At 36.4% G+C, this 19247-nt stretch overlaps 2 protein-coding genes across 8 annotated transcripts in view; both read right to left on the bottom strand.

Moving 5' to 3' along the window:
- The window catches only part of ttc27 (tetratricopeptide repeat domain 27), a 44704-nt gene extending 37280 nt beyond the window's left edge, over positions 1-7424 (bottom strand). Inside the window, exons 1-3 of one of the 2 annotated variants that reach the window (XM_058057921.1) lie at positions 7299-7424; positions 7079-7203; positions 436-607 (exon numbers count right to left, since the gene is read on the bottom strand). In XM_058057921.1, coding sequence (XP_057913904.1) covers positions 436-607; positions 7079-7169 — 263 coding nt within the window. In that variant the 5' untranslated portion in view covers positions 7170-7203; positions 7299-7424. Of the gene's footprint in view, positions 1-435; positions 608-7078 lie in introns of both variants that reach the window. The other variant, XM_058057920.1, reaches the window with a different exon arrangement.
- A 925-nt stretch (positions 7425-8349) lies between these two features.
- Positions 8350-19247, bottom strand: part of birc6 (baculoviral IAP repeat containing 6) — an 87077-nt gene continuing 76179 nt past the window's right edge. For 5 of the 6 annotated variants that reach the window (XM_058057913.1, XM_058057915.1, XM_058057914.1 and 2 more), the window contains 4 exons: positions 18136-18213; positions 16343-16531; positions 11687-11821; positions 8350-9541 (listed from right to left, as the gene is read on the bottom strand). In XM_058057913.1, the coding sequence (XP_057913896.1) occupies positions 9356-9541; positions 11687-11821; positions 16343-16531; positions 18136-18213 (588 nt within the window). In that variant the 3' untranslated portion in view covers positions 8350-9355. The remainder of the gene's footprint in view (positions 9542-11686; positions 11822-16342; positions 16532-18135; positions 18214-19247) is intronic. The other variant, XM_058057919.1, reaches the window with a different exon arrangement.

The following is a 19247-nucleotide window of genomic DNA, read 5'->3' as shown; positions in this document are numbered from 1 at the left end:
GAATGAATGAATGAATGAATGAATGAATGAATGAATGAATGAATGAATGAATGAATGAATGAATGAATGAATGAATGAATGAATGAATGAATGAATGAATGAATGAATGAATGAATGAATGAATGAATGAATGAATGAATGAATGAATGAATGAATGAATGAATGAATGAATGAATGAATGAATGAATGAATGAATGAATGAATGAATGAATGAATGAATGAATGAATGAATGAATGAATGAATGAATGAATGAATGAATGAATGAATGAATGAATGAATGAATGAATGAATGAATGAATGAATGAATGAATGAATGAATGAATGAATGAATGAATGAATGAATGAATGAATGAATGAATGAATGAATGAATGAATGAATGAATGAATGAATGAATGAATGAATGAATGAATGAATGAATGAATGAATGTACTACCTGTGGTTTTGATCCCCATCCAGGTACAACAGGATACGTCGCTCCAAATAGGCCTCGATGTCGTCTCCCTGACTGCAGCCGCCATCTCCAGAGAGCAGAAGCGACACGGTGGAGCTCCTCAGAACCGCCTCCAAGTCCCCATTCATCAAGGACTCCAGCAAGGGTCCCACTTCTACGAGACAACATTTTGACGGTGACATGGACAACGTCAACTGTTTAGCTATTGCTAAAAGCCTCACTAACTTATGCATCCCACACGCAGACCTATGGTGAGTTCAAGGACTCAGCATTTTCACTAAGGCAAAAAAAGATAGTAACATGTAACAATTGTGCTTCTTTTGAACAGCAATAATTGATAAATTATCACCCACATTTGGTCTTGAACCAGTCATGATGTGCTATATATATCACTATATTGATACTTACTATGGTACACATTATGGCATTGGATGCTCATATCACACAGTACTTTGGTACGGGGTATATTATTATTTAAAAAAAAAAACAACCCCAAAAAACCCTTAAACTGTATTATGGAAAGCAGGAAGTGAACAAATGTTAGTGATGGTAAAAATACCAGATGGAGGGGTAGGATTTAATAAGCTTTGCTTCTTCCTACTCCTTTTGGACATGTGGAACTGGGAACTGATTATGGGATGCACTCACTTGGAATCTGATAAAAATAGAAATAAAAATTTAATTTAAGAAATAAATAAAAACAAAATTAATAAAAAAAATAAAAACAAAATAAAAACAAAAAAATTAAAAAATAATAAAAATAATGAAAATAAAAATAAACAACAAAACTTAAATCCTTTTGGACATGTGGAACTGGGAACTGATTATGGGATGCACTCAATTGGAATCTGATAAAAATAGAAATAAAAATTAAATTTAAAAAAAAACAATAAAAACAAAATTAATAAAATAAATAAAAGCAAAATAAAAAAACAAAATAAAAAAATTATAATAAAAATAATGAAAATAAAAATAAACAACAAAACTTAAATCCTTTTGGGCATGTGGAACTGGGAACTGATTATGGGATGCACTCAATTGGAATCTGATAAAAATAGAAATAAAAATAAAAATTAAATTTAAAAAATAAATAAAGACAAAATTAATGAAATAAATAAAAACAAATAAAAACAAAAACAAAAAAGTAAAAAAATAAAAATAATAAAAATAATGAAAATAAAAATAAACAACAAAACTTAAATCCTTTTGGACATGTGGAACTGGGAACTGATTATGGGATGCACTCAATTGGAATCTGATAAAAATAGAAATAAAAATAAAAATTAAATTTAAAAAATAAATAAAAACAAAATTAATAAAATAAATAAAAACAAAAACAACAACAAAAAAGTAAAAAAAAATAAAAATAATGAAAATAAAAATAAAAATAAACAACAAAACTTAAATCCTTTTGGACATGTGGAACTGGGAACTGATTATGGGATGCACTCAATTGGAATCTGATGCATGTTCTAATGAAATGAAACCATTCCCATTACTACAGGGTACAAAGTACTAATGTCTGTAATGCCGTGACTACTGAAGGGATCCACTATACTCGGTGTATAGAATGCATCTTCTCATATTGCAATACAACAATTTCCCATAAATATTATACAACCGTCACCTTGATACAGCCTTTACTGGCTGCACAAGAAATGCTTTAAGTCCCGTTCTGACGTGCTTAAATACCATGAATTAAATATTGGTTCAAAGACGCAGACACCCTTTTAAACACCCCCCCCCCGCCCCCGGTTTTAATGATGAATGAGGAGGATGTAATCAAGGTTGTGTCACTGATGCAGCTCGCGCCTCTCATGGCACCGACCGTCACGCACGATGAAGGCAACACGTGTATTGGAACACACCAATGTATCGAAGTGACGGTAGAGTCTGGAATCAGTTGGGAATGTGGGAAAGCGGAATCATCGGAGTCAGCCGAGTGTCCAAATCACACGATAAATGAAATTTAGACTCCGTCGTTTTGCTGGGATCAGTTTAACTCCAGGCAGGAAGAGGATTCACTCGGCACCTTGGCACGCTTGTTCCGTAGAACAAGGGCATGAACAGAGTGAGACCCCATGTTTTAATTGTGTATAAACAAATTAATGTTGTATTTTAATTTGTCTTTTACTTGCTTTTATTCAACTCTATTTTTTCTGTAAAGCGTCTTTGAGTACTTTAAAAAGCGCTATACAAATAAAATGTATTATTATTTTGTCAGTCATACAGCCTCTTTGTTTTGGTGGGTGGAGGCGGGGCTGATAGCATACACACAGAGTGCAGAAGAGTGCAACGTAGTAAAATAGTTCCCACACTATACGCATTCCAAGGGTGTAATAAAAAAAAGTTTGGGTTTTTTTTTTCAAAATTTTGTCCCCCCCCAGTCTTATTTGGAACTTCCCAACTAAAAATGGGAAACATACACATTATGTGAAGTTAACAAAAACACATAATTTAAGTTTTTTTTTAAATTTAAATGAAAAACAATTATCATAAATTATTATAAAAAATATTATTATTTTTAAATTAACTTTTTTTTTAAATTAAAAAAATATATATTTAAAAAAATATTTTTTTTATTTTTTATAAATTTTTAATTTTAAATTTTTATATTTTTTATAAAAAATAAATTTTTATATTTTTCACTTCTAATATAATTTAGAACATATTTAAAATTTAATTTAAAATATAATTTTCTAATAAATTTTTTGTATTTTTTTTTTCTTTTTTGTCACTTTTGTCATTTCTTTTTTGTCAGTAACAACCTTCATCTGGACCGCCGATGGTCGCGTGTTTCGGACATGTTTTTTGTTGTTGTTTTGCGTCTACCACTTGACGTCCGTTTCCATAACCTTCAGGATGTCTGAAGATGCTTCAAATGACCGTCTTCCTGCGTCCAACCTCGGCTGCGAGAAGCCTTGCCTGTGCAGCTCAACAATCCCGCCGCGTTCAAAGAGAGAAAGCCTTTTTGCCTTTGCCATCAAGAGATCCTGACAGTGTCAATGCCTGACAGAAATGACATTGAATCCACATTCTTGGTAACATTTTGGCTTCTTCGATGATTCACTTGTTTTCCAGCCTGGAAGACGGATTGGGAACTGGTCCCTCCTTAACATCCCAGGCCGCACGCATTAGCTTTTTATTTCTGTGCAGACGTAATGAAACCCCGGGATAATAACATAATAAGATAATAACATGTAACAATTGTGCTTCTTTTGAACAGCGATAATTGATTAATTATCACCCACATTTGATCTTGAACCAGTCATGATGTGTTATATATATCACTATATTGACACGCACTATGGTACACATTATGGCATTGGATGCTCATATCACAGAGTACTTTGGTACGGGGTATATTATTATCTAAAAAAAAAAACAACCCAAAAAAACCCTTAAACTGTATTATGGAAAGCAGGAAGTGAACAAATGTTAGTGATGGTAAAAGTACCAGATGGAGGGGTAGGATTTAATAAGCTTTGCTTCTTCCTACTCCTTTTGGACATGTGGAACTGGGAACTGATTATGGGATGCACTCAATTGGAATCTGATAAAAATAGAAATAAAAATTAAATTAAAAAAAATAAATAAAAACAAAATTAATAAAATAAATAAAAACAAAATAAAAACAAAAAAATAAAAATTAAAAAAATAATAAAAATAATGAAAATAAAAATAAACAACAAAACTTAAATCCTTTTGGACATGTGGAACTGGGAACTGATTATGGGATGCACTCAATTGGAATCTGATAAAAATAGAAATAAAAATTTTATTTAAGAAATAAATAAAAACAAAATTAATAAAATAAATAAAAACAAAATAAAAACAAAAAAATAAACAAATAAAAATAATGAAAATAAAAATAAACAACAAAACTTAAATCCTTTTGGACATGTGGAACTGGGAACTGATTATGGGATGCACTCAATTGGAATCTGATAAAAATAGAAATAAAAATAAAAATTAAATTTTATTTTTATTGCTGCTATAATAGCACTGTCACTGGGCTTGGGGGGGGGGGGGGGGTGGGTGGGTGGTGGGGGACGACGACGACGAGGCAAAGGAGGTGCTCTGGTTTTATGAGGGAGAAAATGAAAGCCTGAGAAATGGCCGAGTGTTTAATAACATTTCAGCTGGTTCTCCGTGTCCGCTGATGAAATGGCGGCAATTATGGAAAACGAGGCGGCGGTATTCCAATGACCGGATAATTCATAACGTTTCACGGGGTTGCGGTTATTAAGCGACAGGGAACACAATCCACAGTTGGATTACGTGTGAGAGGCAACAGGGAGGCCAGATGAATCAATAGTTTTGATCACTTAATGCATGCATACTGTACGTATACTGTATGTACGTGATACTGTACGTATTTTTTAATAGCATGCAATTGACCCACATTACATGGAAGAAACAACAAGGAACTTTCAAGTCTACAATATTCAGTAATATGACTATATAAAAATGACTATAGGGCTGTTATTTAATGTCTGCAGGGCTCTAACAATGTTAAAACCTGTTCTTGGAAGGTCTTCAACAGGTTTTCTTTACTCCAACTAGGAAAATTCATTCATTCATCTTCTACCGCTTATCTTCACAAGGGTCGCAGAAAGTGCTGGAGCCTATCCCAGCTGTCTTGAGGCGCTGGACTGGTGGCCAGCCAATCCCAGGGCACATATATAGACAAACAACCATTCACACTCACATTCATACCTATGGACAATTTGGAGTGGCTAATTAACCTAGCATGTTTTTGGAATGTGGGAGGAAACCGGAGTACCCGGAGAAAACCCACGCATGCACGGGGAGAACATGCAAACTCCACACAGAGGGCGGAATTGAACCCTGGTCTCCTAGCTGTGAGGTCTGCGCGCTAACCACACTTGTTTTTTTTTTTACCCGCATTAAATTTAATTTAAGAAATAAATAAAAACAAAATTAATAAAATAAATAAAAACAAAATAAAAACAAAAAAATTAAAATTAAAAAAAAAAAATAAAAATAATGAAAATAAAAATAAACAACAAAACTTAAATCCTTTTGGACATGTGGAACTGGGAACTGATTATGGGATGCACTCAATTGGAATCTGATAAAAATAGAAATAAAAATTTAATTTAAGAAATAAATAAAAACAAAATTAATAACAAATAAAAACAAAATAAAAAAAATAAAAATTAAAAAAATAATAATAATAATGAAATGGCCAGCCAATCCCAGGGCACATATAGACAAACAACCATTCACACTCACATTCATACCTATGGACAATTTGGAGTGGCTAATTAACCTAGCATGTTTTTGGAATGTGGGAGGAAACCGGAGTACCCGGAGAAAACCCACGCATGCACATGGGAGAACATGCAAACTCCACACAGAGTGTGGAATTGAACCCTGGTCTCCTAGCTGTGAGGTCTGCGCGCTAACCACACTTGTTTTTTTTTACCCGCATTAAATTTTATTTAAGAAATAAATAAAAACAAAATTAATAAAATAAATAAAAACAAAATAAAAACAAAAAAATTAAAATTAAAAAAATAATAATAAAAATAATGAAAATAAAAATAAACAACAAAACTTAAATCCTTTTGGACATGTGGAACTGGGAAATGATTATGGGATGCACTCAATTGGAATCTGATAAAAATAGAAATAAAAATTTAATTTAAGAAATAAATAAAAACAAAATTAATAAAATAAATAAAAACAAAATAAAAAAAATAAAAATTAAAAAAATAATAATAATAATGAAATGGCCAGGCAATCCCAGGGCACATATAGACAAACAACCATTCACACTCACATTCATACCTATGGACAATTTGGAGTGGCTAATTAACCTAGCATGTTTTTGGAATGTGGGAGGAAACCGGAGTACCCGGAGAAAACCCACGCATGCACATGGGAGAACATGCAAACTCCACACAGAGGGTGGAATTGAACCCTGGTCTCCTAGCTGTGAGGTCTGCGCGCTAACCACACTTGTTTTTTTTTTTTACCCGCATTATCGCCAGGCTTTTACGTGCCAAATCCAGCCCCCGGGCCTTGATTTGATACCTGTGGCGTTAGGCAGGTGTGAACCCGACCACAATGATACGTTATAAATATAGGCTATTGTTTTATTTTAAACATAATATACATTTAGAAATACCTTTCTAAATGTTTTTGCATGTTTTGTTGTTCTTTTTTGCGAGTGGCGACTTTGTTCGACGGTCCTTGAATGCACCATTGTACGACTATCATTGTGTATTCGCTCCCAAATGCACATATTATGCGGGAATGCATAAAGGTGCGCTTTGATGACGTCATTGAGTGCTAATGTACATATTTGCTGCAGTTGTTCTGTCCCACTGAACATTATTTTTACAACGTAGGGATGTTTGATTCTTTTAAGTTGGGCTATCTTAAACATTGTCGGAATATAAACGTTCCCGTTAGGCAGGGATAGACGTGAAAAGGCAGGTATAGTTCAATGATTTATGGCACACCGCCATTAGCTAAGTGCTGATGAGTGTTATTAAAATAGTGAATTATTGAACGAAATGTAGCAAGGCATCCACTCCAGCGTAACGCGGTGGCAAACACACACAAAGCACCAATATAATCATGTGGTTCTTACCTGAAATAGTGAAGATGTTCTGCTTCCATTCCTCCGCCTCGCTGGGTGACAGGAAGCCTCGGAGGATGGAAAGCTGCACGTCGACTAGCATCGTTAATGGCGACGACTTCCCTGCTGCAGTGGAGCTGTTTCCGGTTTAACAGGTTTAAAGATTGTTTTCCAAAAGTACAAATCTAAACAGAAACGACTGGTCAAAAAACGTGTTTCACTCAAACGGCACCTATGTTTTTATTTCCTCCCCATGTGCGGTGTGGAACCACAGTGCGCGGCCATGACAGCTGCGCGTTGCATTCTGGGAACACGTGACTCCAGCCTCGTGTGCCTTCAACCAGGGGAGGGAGGGGCAATCCAAACATCGACACTACAGATACGAAAGGTACTTTTTATACAGTATTTTCAAGCAAGTATTTTGATACAAAATTCTTTTTTTAAGAAATTCCAAGTCAAAAGTATCGGCATCGGCAATGCTGGCATTTCAAGAAATTGAAATAGTTCCTATTGACCTACACTGAAACATAACAACAACGATTAGCAGTTAGCCACCGAAATGTAGCAAGCAGGGCCGAGCGATACGGCAAATTTTGCTATCGATCCGATACGGATAGCGATATTGATATTCATTCTTTTTACTTGAAATTGTTCATTAATTGATGATTAAATATTGTTGAGATTTTGCCCTGAATTTGTTGGTTGCTGTTGTAATCATATCTTTGGATTTTGCCCTTTTTAAAAATGTTTAAATTTAATTTTTTTTTAATATATATATAAATATATATATAAATTAAAATTGAAATTTTTAAAAAATTTAATTTACAACATTATTCTTGTTCTATTACTTTTTTAAAGTTTACTTTCTCATATGAGAATACTTATATATATTCTCATATATATGGCTTTTGGTAAATTTCTGACTATTTAATTTAATTCCTTGTAAATTCACAACTTTATTCTTTTATATCTTATTACTTTTTTGTAAATGTACAACTTTGTCAATTTTTTGTGGTAAATTTATGATTTTTTTGTAGAATTTTTTTCTGTAAATTTACAACTTTATTCTCACAACATTGCAACTTTTTTTGTAATTTGACTTTATTCTTATTATTGCAACTTTTTTTGTAATTTGACTTTATTCTCAAATGTACAAGTTTTACTTCAGTCTTTTTTTGTACAATTTTTTCTGTAAATTGACAACCTTATTCTCACAATATTGCAACTTTTTTTTTTGGTAATTTGACTTCATTAAATTTTACTTAAGTGTTTTTTTTGCAAGTCTCATCCCACAATGACTTTTAGTAAATAACCAACTTTATTTTCCTGATACTTGAATATGATGAGCGATTCTTTTTTTTGGACGTGTCCTTCATGCTCGGTGGTATTTTGGTGAAAAATGAAAACAGTCCGGTCACAATGGCTGAATATTTTCAAGCATCCTTTAATGTCCTAGCAAAAGGAATAAGCGGCTGTCCAAGGGAGTGATTAAAATAGAAAGTGCATCTTTTTGTTCACTGAAGTTCAACATAATAGAAAAAAGATCCAAGCAGTTTTAAATGTCAAGACGGCGCACAATTCAGAATTCATCCTGTAAAAACAGCAAAGAATTGATAAAGGTACACGGTATATACTGGAGTATTTGGTGGTGTGGTGTCAATCAAAGGCACATCACAGCTTTGTATCTCACAGGGGATTGTTGCTCACACACACACATAAAGACACACACACACACACACATACACATACATACGACATGCACCAGTCCTCGCCGACTCCTGACGGGAGGACAGCGGACGTGGATTATGATCCCAGAGATATCAAACCAAGCAAGAGATGACCAGAGAAGGGATTTGTTGTCGTGATGGGATTCTGGTAGGCGTTTATTTCCTCACGAAAGAACGATCGCTATACATCCTTGATAAACGTCCCTTCTGGCTCTAACAGTCATAAGGACAGTTTGGGGTCGGGGGTCAATTAAAATTTGGTAAACATTCTAAAGGCTTCCCTTATATTATTTGATGTTCTGTATACATGAAGATGTCGGATAAGATACCAATCAGTGGTTATTTGACAAAAGAAAAGCACAACATGTGGACAAGCTTTTTTCTCAGGGTGGATAAAAGTCCGTGGATTAAGGGGCGTAGCATAGTTCAGAGTTCCTCTGGAGGCCGTCTTCCGCTATTATACTATTACATTTTGTACATACAAATATTGACAAACTGGCGACTTGTGCTCCCGGAAAGCCTCGAGTCTCTAGCGAGGGTCATCGTCGTCGTCATGGAAGGATCATAGCTGGCCCTCGCCGCCGACGGGGTCGTCCTGACTGCCCCCGGGTTTCTCCAAATCCTGGCCGCCGGGCATCTCTTTGAGGATGAGGGCCGCGCTCTTCTCCGAGAACTCGTCGCCGTCCGCTTCCAGACCGTCTGGGCAGGGAAGCTTCAGTAGTTCCTCTCGGAGCTGAGCCGTGTGACGCTGTAGCAAAAACAACAAACATAACAAACAATATATATATATATATATATATATATATATAACAAACATAAACAAAAAAGTATACAGATTTTTAATGTGACGTAGAGTCCGGAACTAAACTTTAAGATCAGAATTGACATTTTGCACTCTTGGATCTTAAGGAGGTTCTTAGTAGATGTTCAAAATGCAAACAAATGGGAGCAAAACAAGCGATGATGCTAACGTTTCAAATAGCAAACAAGCACTGATGCTAATGTTACAAATAAACAGGTGCTGATGCTAATGTTTCAAATAGCAAACAAGCGCTGATGCTAATGTTACAATTATCAAACAGGCGCCGATGCTAATGTTTCAATAGCAAACAGGTGCTGATGCTAATGTTTCAATAGCAAACAGGCGCCGATGCTAACGTTTCAAATAGCAAACAGGCGCCGATGCTAACGTTTCAAATAGCAAACAGGCGCCGATGCTAACGTTTCAATAGCAAACAAGCGCTGATGCTAATGTTTCAAATAGCAAACAAGCGCCGATGCTAACGTTTCGAATAGCAAACAAGCGCCGATGCTAATGTTTCGAATAGCAAACAAGCGCAGATGCTAATATTTCAAGTGGCAAACAAGCGCTGATGCTAATGTTTCCAGTGGCAAACAAGCATTGATGCTAATGTTTCAAATAGCAAACAAGCATTGATGCTAATGTTTCAAATAGCAAACAGTCGCTGATGCTAAAGTTTCAAATATCAAACAGTCGCTGATGCTAAAGTTTCAAATAGCAAACAGTTGCAGATGCTAATGTTTCAAATAGCAAACAGTCGCTGATGCTAATGTTTCAAATAGCAAACAAGCGCTGATGCTAATGTTTCCAGTGGCAAACAAGCATTGATGCTAATGTTTCCAGTGGCAAACAAGCATTGATGCTAATGTTTCCAGTGACAAACAAGCATTGATGCTAATGTTTCAAATAGCAAACAAGCATTGATGCTAATGTTTCAAATAGCAAACAGTCGCAGATGCTAATGTTTCAAATAGCAAACAGTCGCTGATGCTAAAGTTTCAAATATCAAACAGTCGCTGATGCTAATGTTTCAAATAGCAAACAGTCGCTGATGCTAATGTTTCAAGTGGCAAACAAGCATTGATGCTAATGTTTCCAGTGGCAAACAAGCATTGATGCTAATGTTTCCAGTGGCAAACAAGCATTGATGCTAATGTTTCAAATAGCAAACAAGCATTGATGCTAATGTTTCAAATATCAAACAGTCGCTGATGCTAAAGTTTCAAATAGCAAACAGTCGCAGATGCTAATGTTTCAAATAGCAAACAGTCGCTGATGCTAATGTTTCAAATAGCAAACAGTCGCTGATGCTAATATTTCAAGTGGCAAACAAGCATTGATGCTAATGTTTCCAGTGGCAAACAAGCATTGATGCTAATGTTTCAAATAGCAAACAAGCATTGATGCTAATGTTTCAAATAGCAAACAGTCGCAGATGCTAATGTTTAAAATAGCAAACAGTCGCTGATGCTAATGTTTCAAATAGCAAACAGTCGCTGATGCTAATGTTTCAAATAGCAAACAGTCGCTGATGCTAATGTTTCAAATAGCAAACAGTCGCTGATGCTAATGTTTCAAATAGCAAACAGTCGCTGATGCTAATGTTTCAAGTGGCAAACAAGCATTGATGCTAATGTTTCCAGTGGCAAACAAGCATTGATGCTAATGTTTCCAGTGGCAAACAAGCATTGATGCTAACGTTTCAAATAGCAAACAGTCGCAGATGCTAATGTTTCAAATAGCAAACAGTCGCAGATGCTAATGTTTCAAATAGCAAACAGTCGCTGATGCTAAAGTTTCAAATATCAAACAGTCGCTGATGCTAATGTTTCAAATAGCAAACAAGCGCAGATGCTAATGTTTCCAGTGGCAAACAAGCGCTGATGCTAATGTTTCCAGTGGCAAACAAGCATTGATGCTAATGTTTCAAATGGCAAACAAGCGCCGATGCTAATGTTTCAAATGGCAAACAAGCGCCGATGCTAATGTTTCAAGAGGCAAACAAGCGCTGATGCTAATGTTTCAAGAGGCAAACAAGCGGCGATGCTAATGTTAGAAATGGAAGGAACGATGCAACACAGCAGCACGAACCTTGAGCGCGGCGGCATGATGGGACATGGTGCGTCCTACTCTCTTGTCGCTGCTGTACTGCTGAATGTCGCTGATCCATTCCTCGCACTGAGACATGATCTCCGTTCTCTTCAGGAAGAAATGCTTGTGGATCACCTGCAAACACACCATGGCGAGGAGCCTTAGTTGTGGGCGGAGGACAGGAGGTGACGTGGTAGCGAACAGTAGCCCCTGTTATTGTTATTATTATTATTATTATTATTATTATATTACAGCGCCTGGCAATACATGCCTGTTGTGGTGATCATACCTGGTGCCTGTCTCACTGAACAGTTACTGACACCTAGTGGCCAAGGTAGAGTACTACATTCACAATCACAATGCATCTTGTGCCAATATTTCATAATCATTTTTCTCAATTGGAATATATTTCCCTTTACATCATATTTAGATTTACATGATTTTTTAATATTAAATGTCTACATTTATTGATTGTTCACAATGTTTTTTAATAGAATTATTATTATAATTATTACTATAATTATAATAACTATAATAATAATTATTATTTTTGGAATATATTTCCTTGTTTATTGATTGTTCATAATGTTTTTAAATATAATAATAATAATAATTATTATTATTGGAATATATTTCCCTTTGCATTATATTTAGATTCATTTGATTGTTCATAATGTTTTTTTTAAATAGAATTATTATTATTATTATTACTTTCATAATAATAACTATAATTATAATAATTATTATTGGAATATATTTCCCTTTACATGATATTTAGATTTACATTATTTTTAATAAATGTTTACATTTATTCATTGTTCATGATGTTTTTAAATATAATTATTATTATTATCAATTATTATTATTGGAATACATTTCCCATTACATCATATTTAGATTTACATAATTTTGTAATATTAAATGTTTACATTTATTGAATGTTCATGTTTTTTTTAAATAGAATTATTATTATTATTATTATTATTATTATTATTATTATTATTACTTTCATAATAATAACTATAATTATAATAATTATTATTGGAATATATTTCCCTTTGCATGATATTTAGATTTACATTATTTTTTAATAAATGTTTACATTTATTGATTGTTCATGATGTTTTTAAATATAATTATTATTATTGTTATTATCAATTATTATTATTGGAATACATTTCCCATTACATCATATTTAGATTTACATGATTTTTTAATATTAAATGTTTACATTTATTGAATGTTCATAATGTTGTTTTAAAATAGAATTATTATTATTATTAATTTTATAATAATAACTATAATTATAACAATTATTATTGGAATATATTTTCCTTTACATGATATTTAGATTTACATGATTTTTTAATATTAAATGTTTACATTTATTGATTGTTCATAATGTTTTTAAATAGATTATTATTATTATTATTATTATTATTATGATTATTACAAGGCATTCATCTCCATGATGTGTATGTGAAGCATCTGCATGGAACTGTACGTATGGCTGGTGATGTACATTGAGGAGGCAGGCTAATGGCTGCCATTATGCACGGACACGGTCAACATATGGAGGTGGAGCGAGGCCCTTTTCCCTCGGGCTCCACGGAGCTCCGGCAAGGAGCCATTTGACTTTTGGTATTTGGACACGGCCATCAATCACGGTCGGAAAAAAAAAGAAGAATTCTTTATGCAAACGGTGGCCTTAAGGACACACGTGCACGCATGTGCTAACACCGTCGTGCACAGCTGGAATATATGTGCAGGCCAATATCAGGCTCGCTGGATAAACTCAGTGACCTTTGAGGTAATGCCGCCCACTCATTATTCCACAGGGCAAGCCAGGGAGGAGGCCGAGGAATGGATACGTGGAGTGGAAGCGTCTGTTGCATGACGTGTCAAGGTCACCAGTGAATCACGTAAAAGGTAGTTATTCGTGGATTTGGCTATTCCGATCAGTAACACGCCGAGGCCTCGGGTATCCAACCTACTTCGACTCGCCGCCTACCAGACCGAGCTTTTGGAGTTCCCTTTCGCTTTAGCCGCTTTAGCCGCTTTAGCCGCTTTAGCCGCTTTAGCACTATTTATGCTAATGGTTAGATTTCATTTGAACATGCATCAGATTCCAATTGAGTGCATCCCATAATCAGTTCCCAGTTCCACATGTCCAAAAGGAGTAGGAAGAAGCAAAGCTTATTAAATCCTACCCCTCCATCTGGTACTTTTACAATCACTAACTCTTACATTTGTTCACTTCCTGCTTTCCTAATATCATTGAAGTTTTTTTTTTATAATTTTTTTCATCACATACCAAAGTACGAGGTGATATGACCATAAACTTTATTTTCTTAATTTTATTTATTTTAATTTTTATTTTATTTACAATTTTATTTTTAATTTATAATTTTTTTTTATTTTTTAGTAAGTGTGAATATAGTGATATATATAGCACATCATGACTGGTTCAAGACTCTTCATCCTTGGATTTAGCAAATTTATTTATTTATTATTCATTTATTTTATTCATTTTTATTAATTTTTTGGGGGGGGTAATTTTTTTTAACAGTTAAAGTTTTTAAACATTTTTTAACAGTTTTTTTAAACATGATAACGACTCTTCATCCTTGTATTTAGCAAATTTATTTTATTTATTTATTCATTTACTTATTTTTTTATTTGTAAATTTTTTTTTATTTAGCAAATTTATATAAATAAAATTTATTATATTTATTTATTCATTTATTTATTTTTTATTTGTATTTTTATAAGTAAATTTTTTTTCATATTTCTCCTCTCTTATAGAGAAGTATTGGATGACATTTTTAGCTAATTGCTTATTTTTAGCCTTATGCATTATTTTAGCTGTTTGAAGATGAACTATATCAGCAAGTTTTAGAAATAAAAGATTTTAGAAATAAGGAGTATAGAGCAAAAAGGCATAAATGTTGATACTAGTAACTAATTAAAAAAACACAAAGTTTAGCTCCTTAACTATATATAACTATATATATAATGATATATATAACTATATAAGCAGCCAATGTTATACTCCAATATAACCTACGTTGGTCATGCCCTTTGAGCATATGGAATTGAACCCGGTTCCATATTTGTAGGGCTCCGTGTTAAGCGCACACGTAGACCTTCCCAGCATGCACGCGGTGAGGTCCGAGTGAATACGTGTTGTTCACCTCCACGCCATCCATATTTCAACATACAAGCCATTGTCCTTAATTCCACCTGACAACCTGCTGTTGTGCAGCATCCTTCAGCTCTCCCGTTACAGCTTGACTCTCGCACACAATCACTAAAAATAACACACATTGTACACCAATGGAAGTAGTACCGTGTACTGTACGCCTTGTACTGCCTTTGAAATGAATACTGTGATTAAACAGAATACCATTAAATATAATGTGGCCATCATCCATCATCTTAAGTCATTATTCATTAGCAGTGATTAGCTGCGCGGTGGAGGAGTGGTTAGCGTGCAGACCTCACAGCTAGGAGACCAGCGTTCAAGCCAGCTTGCATGGTCTCCCACCGTGCATGCGTGGGTTTTTTTTCCGGGTACTCCGGTTTCCTCCCACATTCCAAAAACATGCTAGGTTAATTAGCCACTCCAAATTGTCCATAGGTATGAATGTGAGTGTGAATGGTTGTTTGTCTATATGTGCCCTGGGATTGGCTGGCTCACCAGTCCAGGGTGTACCCCGCCTGTACCCCGACTATATATTTTACACGTAACAGTCCACCTGGTATTATTGTATCTGTAAAATTGTCATGCAATCTGCTATTATTATTTATTATTTTATATTTATATTTAAATATTTTAAAAATAATAAAATATTATAATAATTAAAATCAAATAAAAATAATAATTATTATATTATTATTATGTAAAATATGCAAATATAACAATATTATTATATATAATTAATATAATAATTAGCATTAATATAATAAATATAATAATCATAATAGTTATAATAATAATATAATAATTATTATTTTAATTTGTATTATTATTATGTGCTTGTGTCTCTTTTTTCAGGAGCACTTTGTAAACAACAGACCATGTCAAACAAGGAAATTGATACAACCATCAAAAGGTTGGCTCAGGCCATGATGCCAGGTTGTATGTTGACTTTAAATTCAATACTTTGGAAAGATTGGGCGGGCCGTATTCAAACACTTGGCGGGCCGGATGTGGCCCCCGGGCCGTAGTTTGCCCACCCCTGGTTTATGGAGTAGAATCTGATCTAATGGAGATGAATCCCCAGTGAAAAGTGTGAATATACGGTGAAAAAAAGTGAAGCAAATGCATAGAAAATTGCAACCGCTTGAAAAGTAAAAAAATAAAAACTGACTTCCTTCCTTCAGGCAGTGTCCATGGCCACCTTTTTTTCTATAATGAGTAAACCTGAGCAGAATAAACGTACTATTTCCCCACAATAGCCCTCCTTTCACCATTTAGCGTACTCTTGGTCTTGATGAGGCTGCCCTGGATGACCAGATTCAAAGATTGGTGTCATTAGTCTATTCACGGACCATTTAGAGGGCTGCAGGAAATCCTAGCGCTGGAGGAATAGGATGCTGGACACGCCTCCAATAGCGCTCCACACGGATGGACAAGCGTGTTAGTGATCCTACCTCTTTGAAGCACGGCGAGGGGTTACGCATCTGCTCCAGCATGGCCCACTTGACGGTGGCCTGGCGTATGTTGCCATCGTATTCCCGTGAGCTCTGGGTGCCGCTGGGTGTCCCGCGGGAGCGCTCGTAGCCTGGTTCGTTGAAGTAGGGCTCGGCCACCAGGATGAGGGACTGTACTGACACTAGCACCTACGGGAGGACGGCAAATGACAGAGGATAGAATCATATAAACATATTGTGTTGCATACTTACAGTATATGACACAAATATACTACCACTCATTTTCTACCACTTATCGCGGGGGTGCTGGAGCCTATCCCAGCTGTCTTCGGGCGAAAGGCGGGATACACCCTGGACTGGTGGCCAGCCAATCACAGGGCAAACATTCACACCACACTCACATTCAACCGCTCGCGACCCGACCCGTGCCGACGACCCGTGCCGACGACCCGTGCCGACGACCCGTGCCGACGACCCGTGCCGACGACCCGTGCCGACGACCCGTGCCTACGACCGCTCGCGACCCGACCCGTGCCTACGACCCGTGCCTACGACCCGTGCCTACGACCCGTGCCTACGACCCGTGCCTACGACCCGTGCCTACGACCCGTGCCTACGACCCGTGCCTACGACCCGTGCCTACGACCCGTGCCTACGACCGCTCGCGACCCGACCCGTGCCTACGACCCGTGCCTACGACCCGTGCCTACGACCCGTGCCTACGACCCGTGCCTACGACCGCTCGCGACACGACCCGTGCCTACGACCGCTCGCGACACGACCCGTGCCTACGACCGCTCGCGACACGACCCGTGCCTACGACCGCTCGCGACACGACCCGTGCCTACGACCGCTCGCGACACGACCCGTGCCTACGACCGCTCGCGACACGACCCGTGCCTACGACCCGTGCCTACGACCCGTGCCTACGACCGCTCGCGACCCGACCCGTGCCTACGACCCGTGCCTACGACCCGTGCCTACGACCCGTGCCTACGACCCGTGCCTACGACCCGTGCCTACGACCCGTGCCTACGACCCGTGCCTACGACCCGTGCCTACGACCCGTGCCTACGACCGCTCGCGACCCGACCCGTGCCTACGACCGCTCGCGACCCGACCCGTGCCTACGACCGCTCGCGACCCGACCCGTGCCTACGACCGCTCGCGACCCGACCCGTGCCTACGACCGCTCGCGATCCGACCCGCGCCAACGACCACACTCGACCCGTGCCTATGACCCCTCACAACCCGTGCCAACGACCGCTCAAGACCGGTACCATGGACCACTCATGACCTGTGCCAATGACCATTCATGAAATATTTCCTAAGCCATTCATATTTATGACTTCTATCTATAAGCCTTTTATATTGACGATGTCTACCTATGACTACCCATATTGATGTTCTACCTACAGCGAAGTTGCTGTCACACAGCAGCATTGGGGCTGTTGTCAGATTTCGTATTCAACTTCGGATTTGCCTCAAAGCCAGCTCGCAGGCCTCCTGTCCTGATTGGTTGCTCAGAGATGCGAGAGGCATGCGTTGGATTTCTGGCCAGAGTGGAGTCAGGAAGCGCATCTGGCATCCAAACCCCAAAGTGTTCATGTGATTCACTCGTGTGGCCATGACCCCTGACGATACCCACAACGGAAGCCAACGTGTTGTTGCCCTTTTCATTCGATGACTTGTGTCAGACTGGATTTTCTTGGGTTTTTGTTTCGTACATCGCTACATGACAATATCGTTGATGATGGCGAGGTCTTGGCCATCTATTCCCATCTCCGACTCACCTGTAAAAAGCTTGAGGTCTGTGGGTTCCACTTCTCCTCCGGTCTCCCATGCCATGTGTTGAGTATGCTTAAACACACCTGATCAAAACACACAAGCACAACATTGAACACATCATTCCACACCAATCCAAACACACACAGTCTAAATAGAGTCGGGCGGATCAATGGCATTATTGATGGACTGGTTGTATCAGCATTGGACCCATGACGGCCTGACCAGATACGGACCCCCCGACCTCCATAAACAGACCTAGGACACACTAGAGGGAGTAGGTCTCATAGCTGGTCTAGGAAAGCCTTGGTGCCACCCGCCCCCGGTGGAAATGGAAGAGGTGGCTTGGGACCCTGGAGTGTTTAACTAACTAAATATTAGTTTTATTAATATTATATTATATTAATATTTTATTTATATTTATTATATTTTATATTTTTTATTTTATATTTTTATATATATTTTGTTATATTTTATTCATATAAAATCTGAATATTAAGAACAATTGAGTTGAAATATTAAAGGGTAAAAATATTACTACCATAATAAAGTCAAAATATTATGATATTAATATTAATGTTATAATATAACAGGATGAAAATGGATGGATGGAAAAACAAAATATTAGTTTTATTAATATTTTATTATATTTTATTATATTATATTATTTTATATTATTATTATTATTATATATATTACATTTTATTTTTAGTGCCCCCCACCCCCGGTGGAAATGGAAGAGGTGGCTTGGGAGCCTGGAGTGTTTAACTAACTAAATATTAGTTTTATTAATATTATATTATATTAATATATTATATTTATTATATTTTATATTTTTTATTTTATGTTTTTATATATATTTTATTATATTTTATTGATATAAAATCAAAATATTAAGAAAAATTTAGTTTAAATATTAAAGACTAAAAATATTACTACGATAATAAAGTCAAAATATTATGAGAATCAAGACAATATTACAGAAAAATATTTGTTAAATAAATTAAAAACTGCAACAATTTCAAAACATAATTCATTCGTGCTTATGTGCTTTTTTTTTAAATACAAAAACATATTTACATATCGACACAGGTTGGTGTAAAAATGTAAAAGTGCCCCC

The sequence above is a fragment of the Doryrhamphus excisus genome, chromosome 19, assembly GCF_030265055.1.
Source record: "Doryrhamphus excisus isolate RoL2022-K1 chromosome 19, RoL_Dexc_1.0, whole genome shotgun sequence".
Classification (NCBI taxonomy): Eukaryota; Metazoa; Chordata; class Actinopteri; order Syngnathiformes; family Syngnathidae; genus Doryrhamphus; species Doryrhamphus excisus.
Note: the sequence above shows the minus strand (reverse complement) of the source record. Positions and strands in the feature narration are given on the sequence as shown.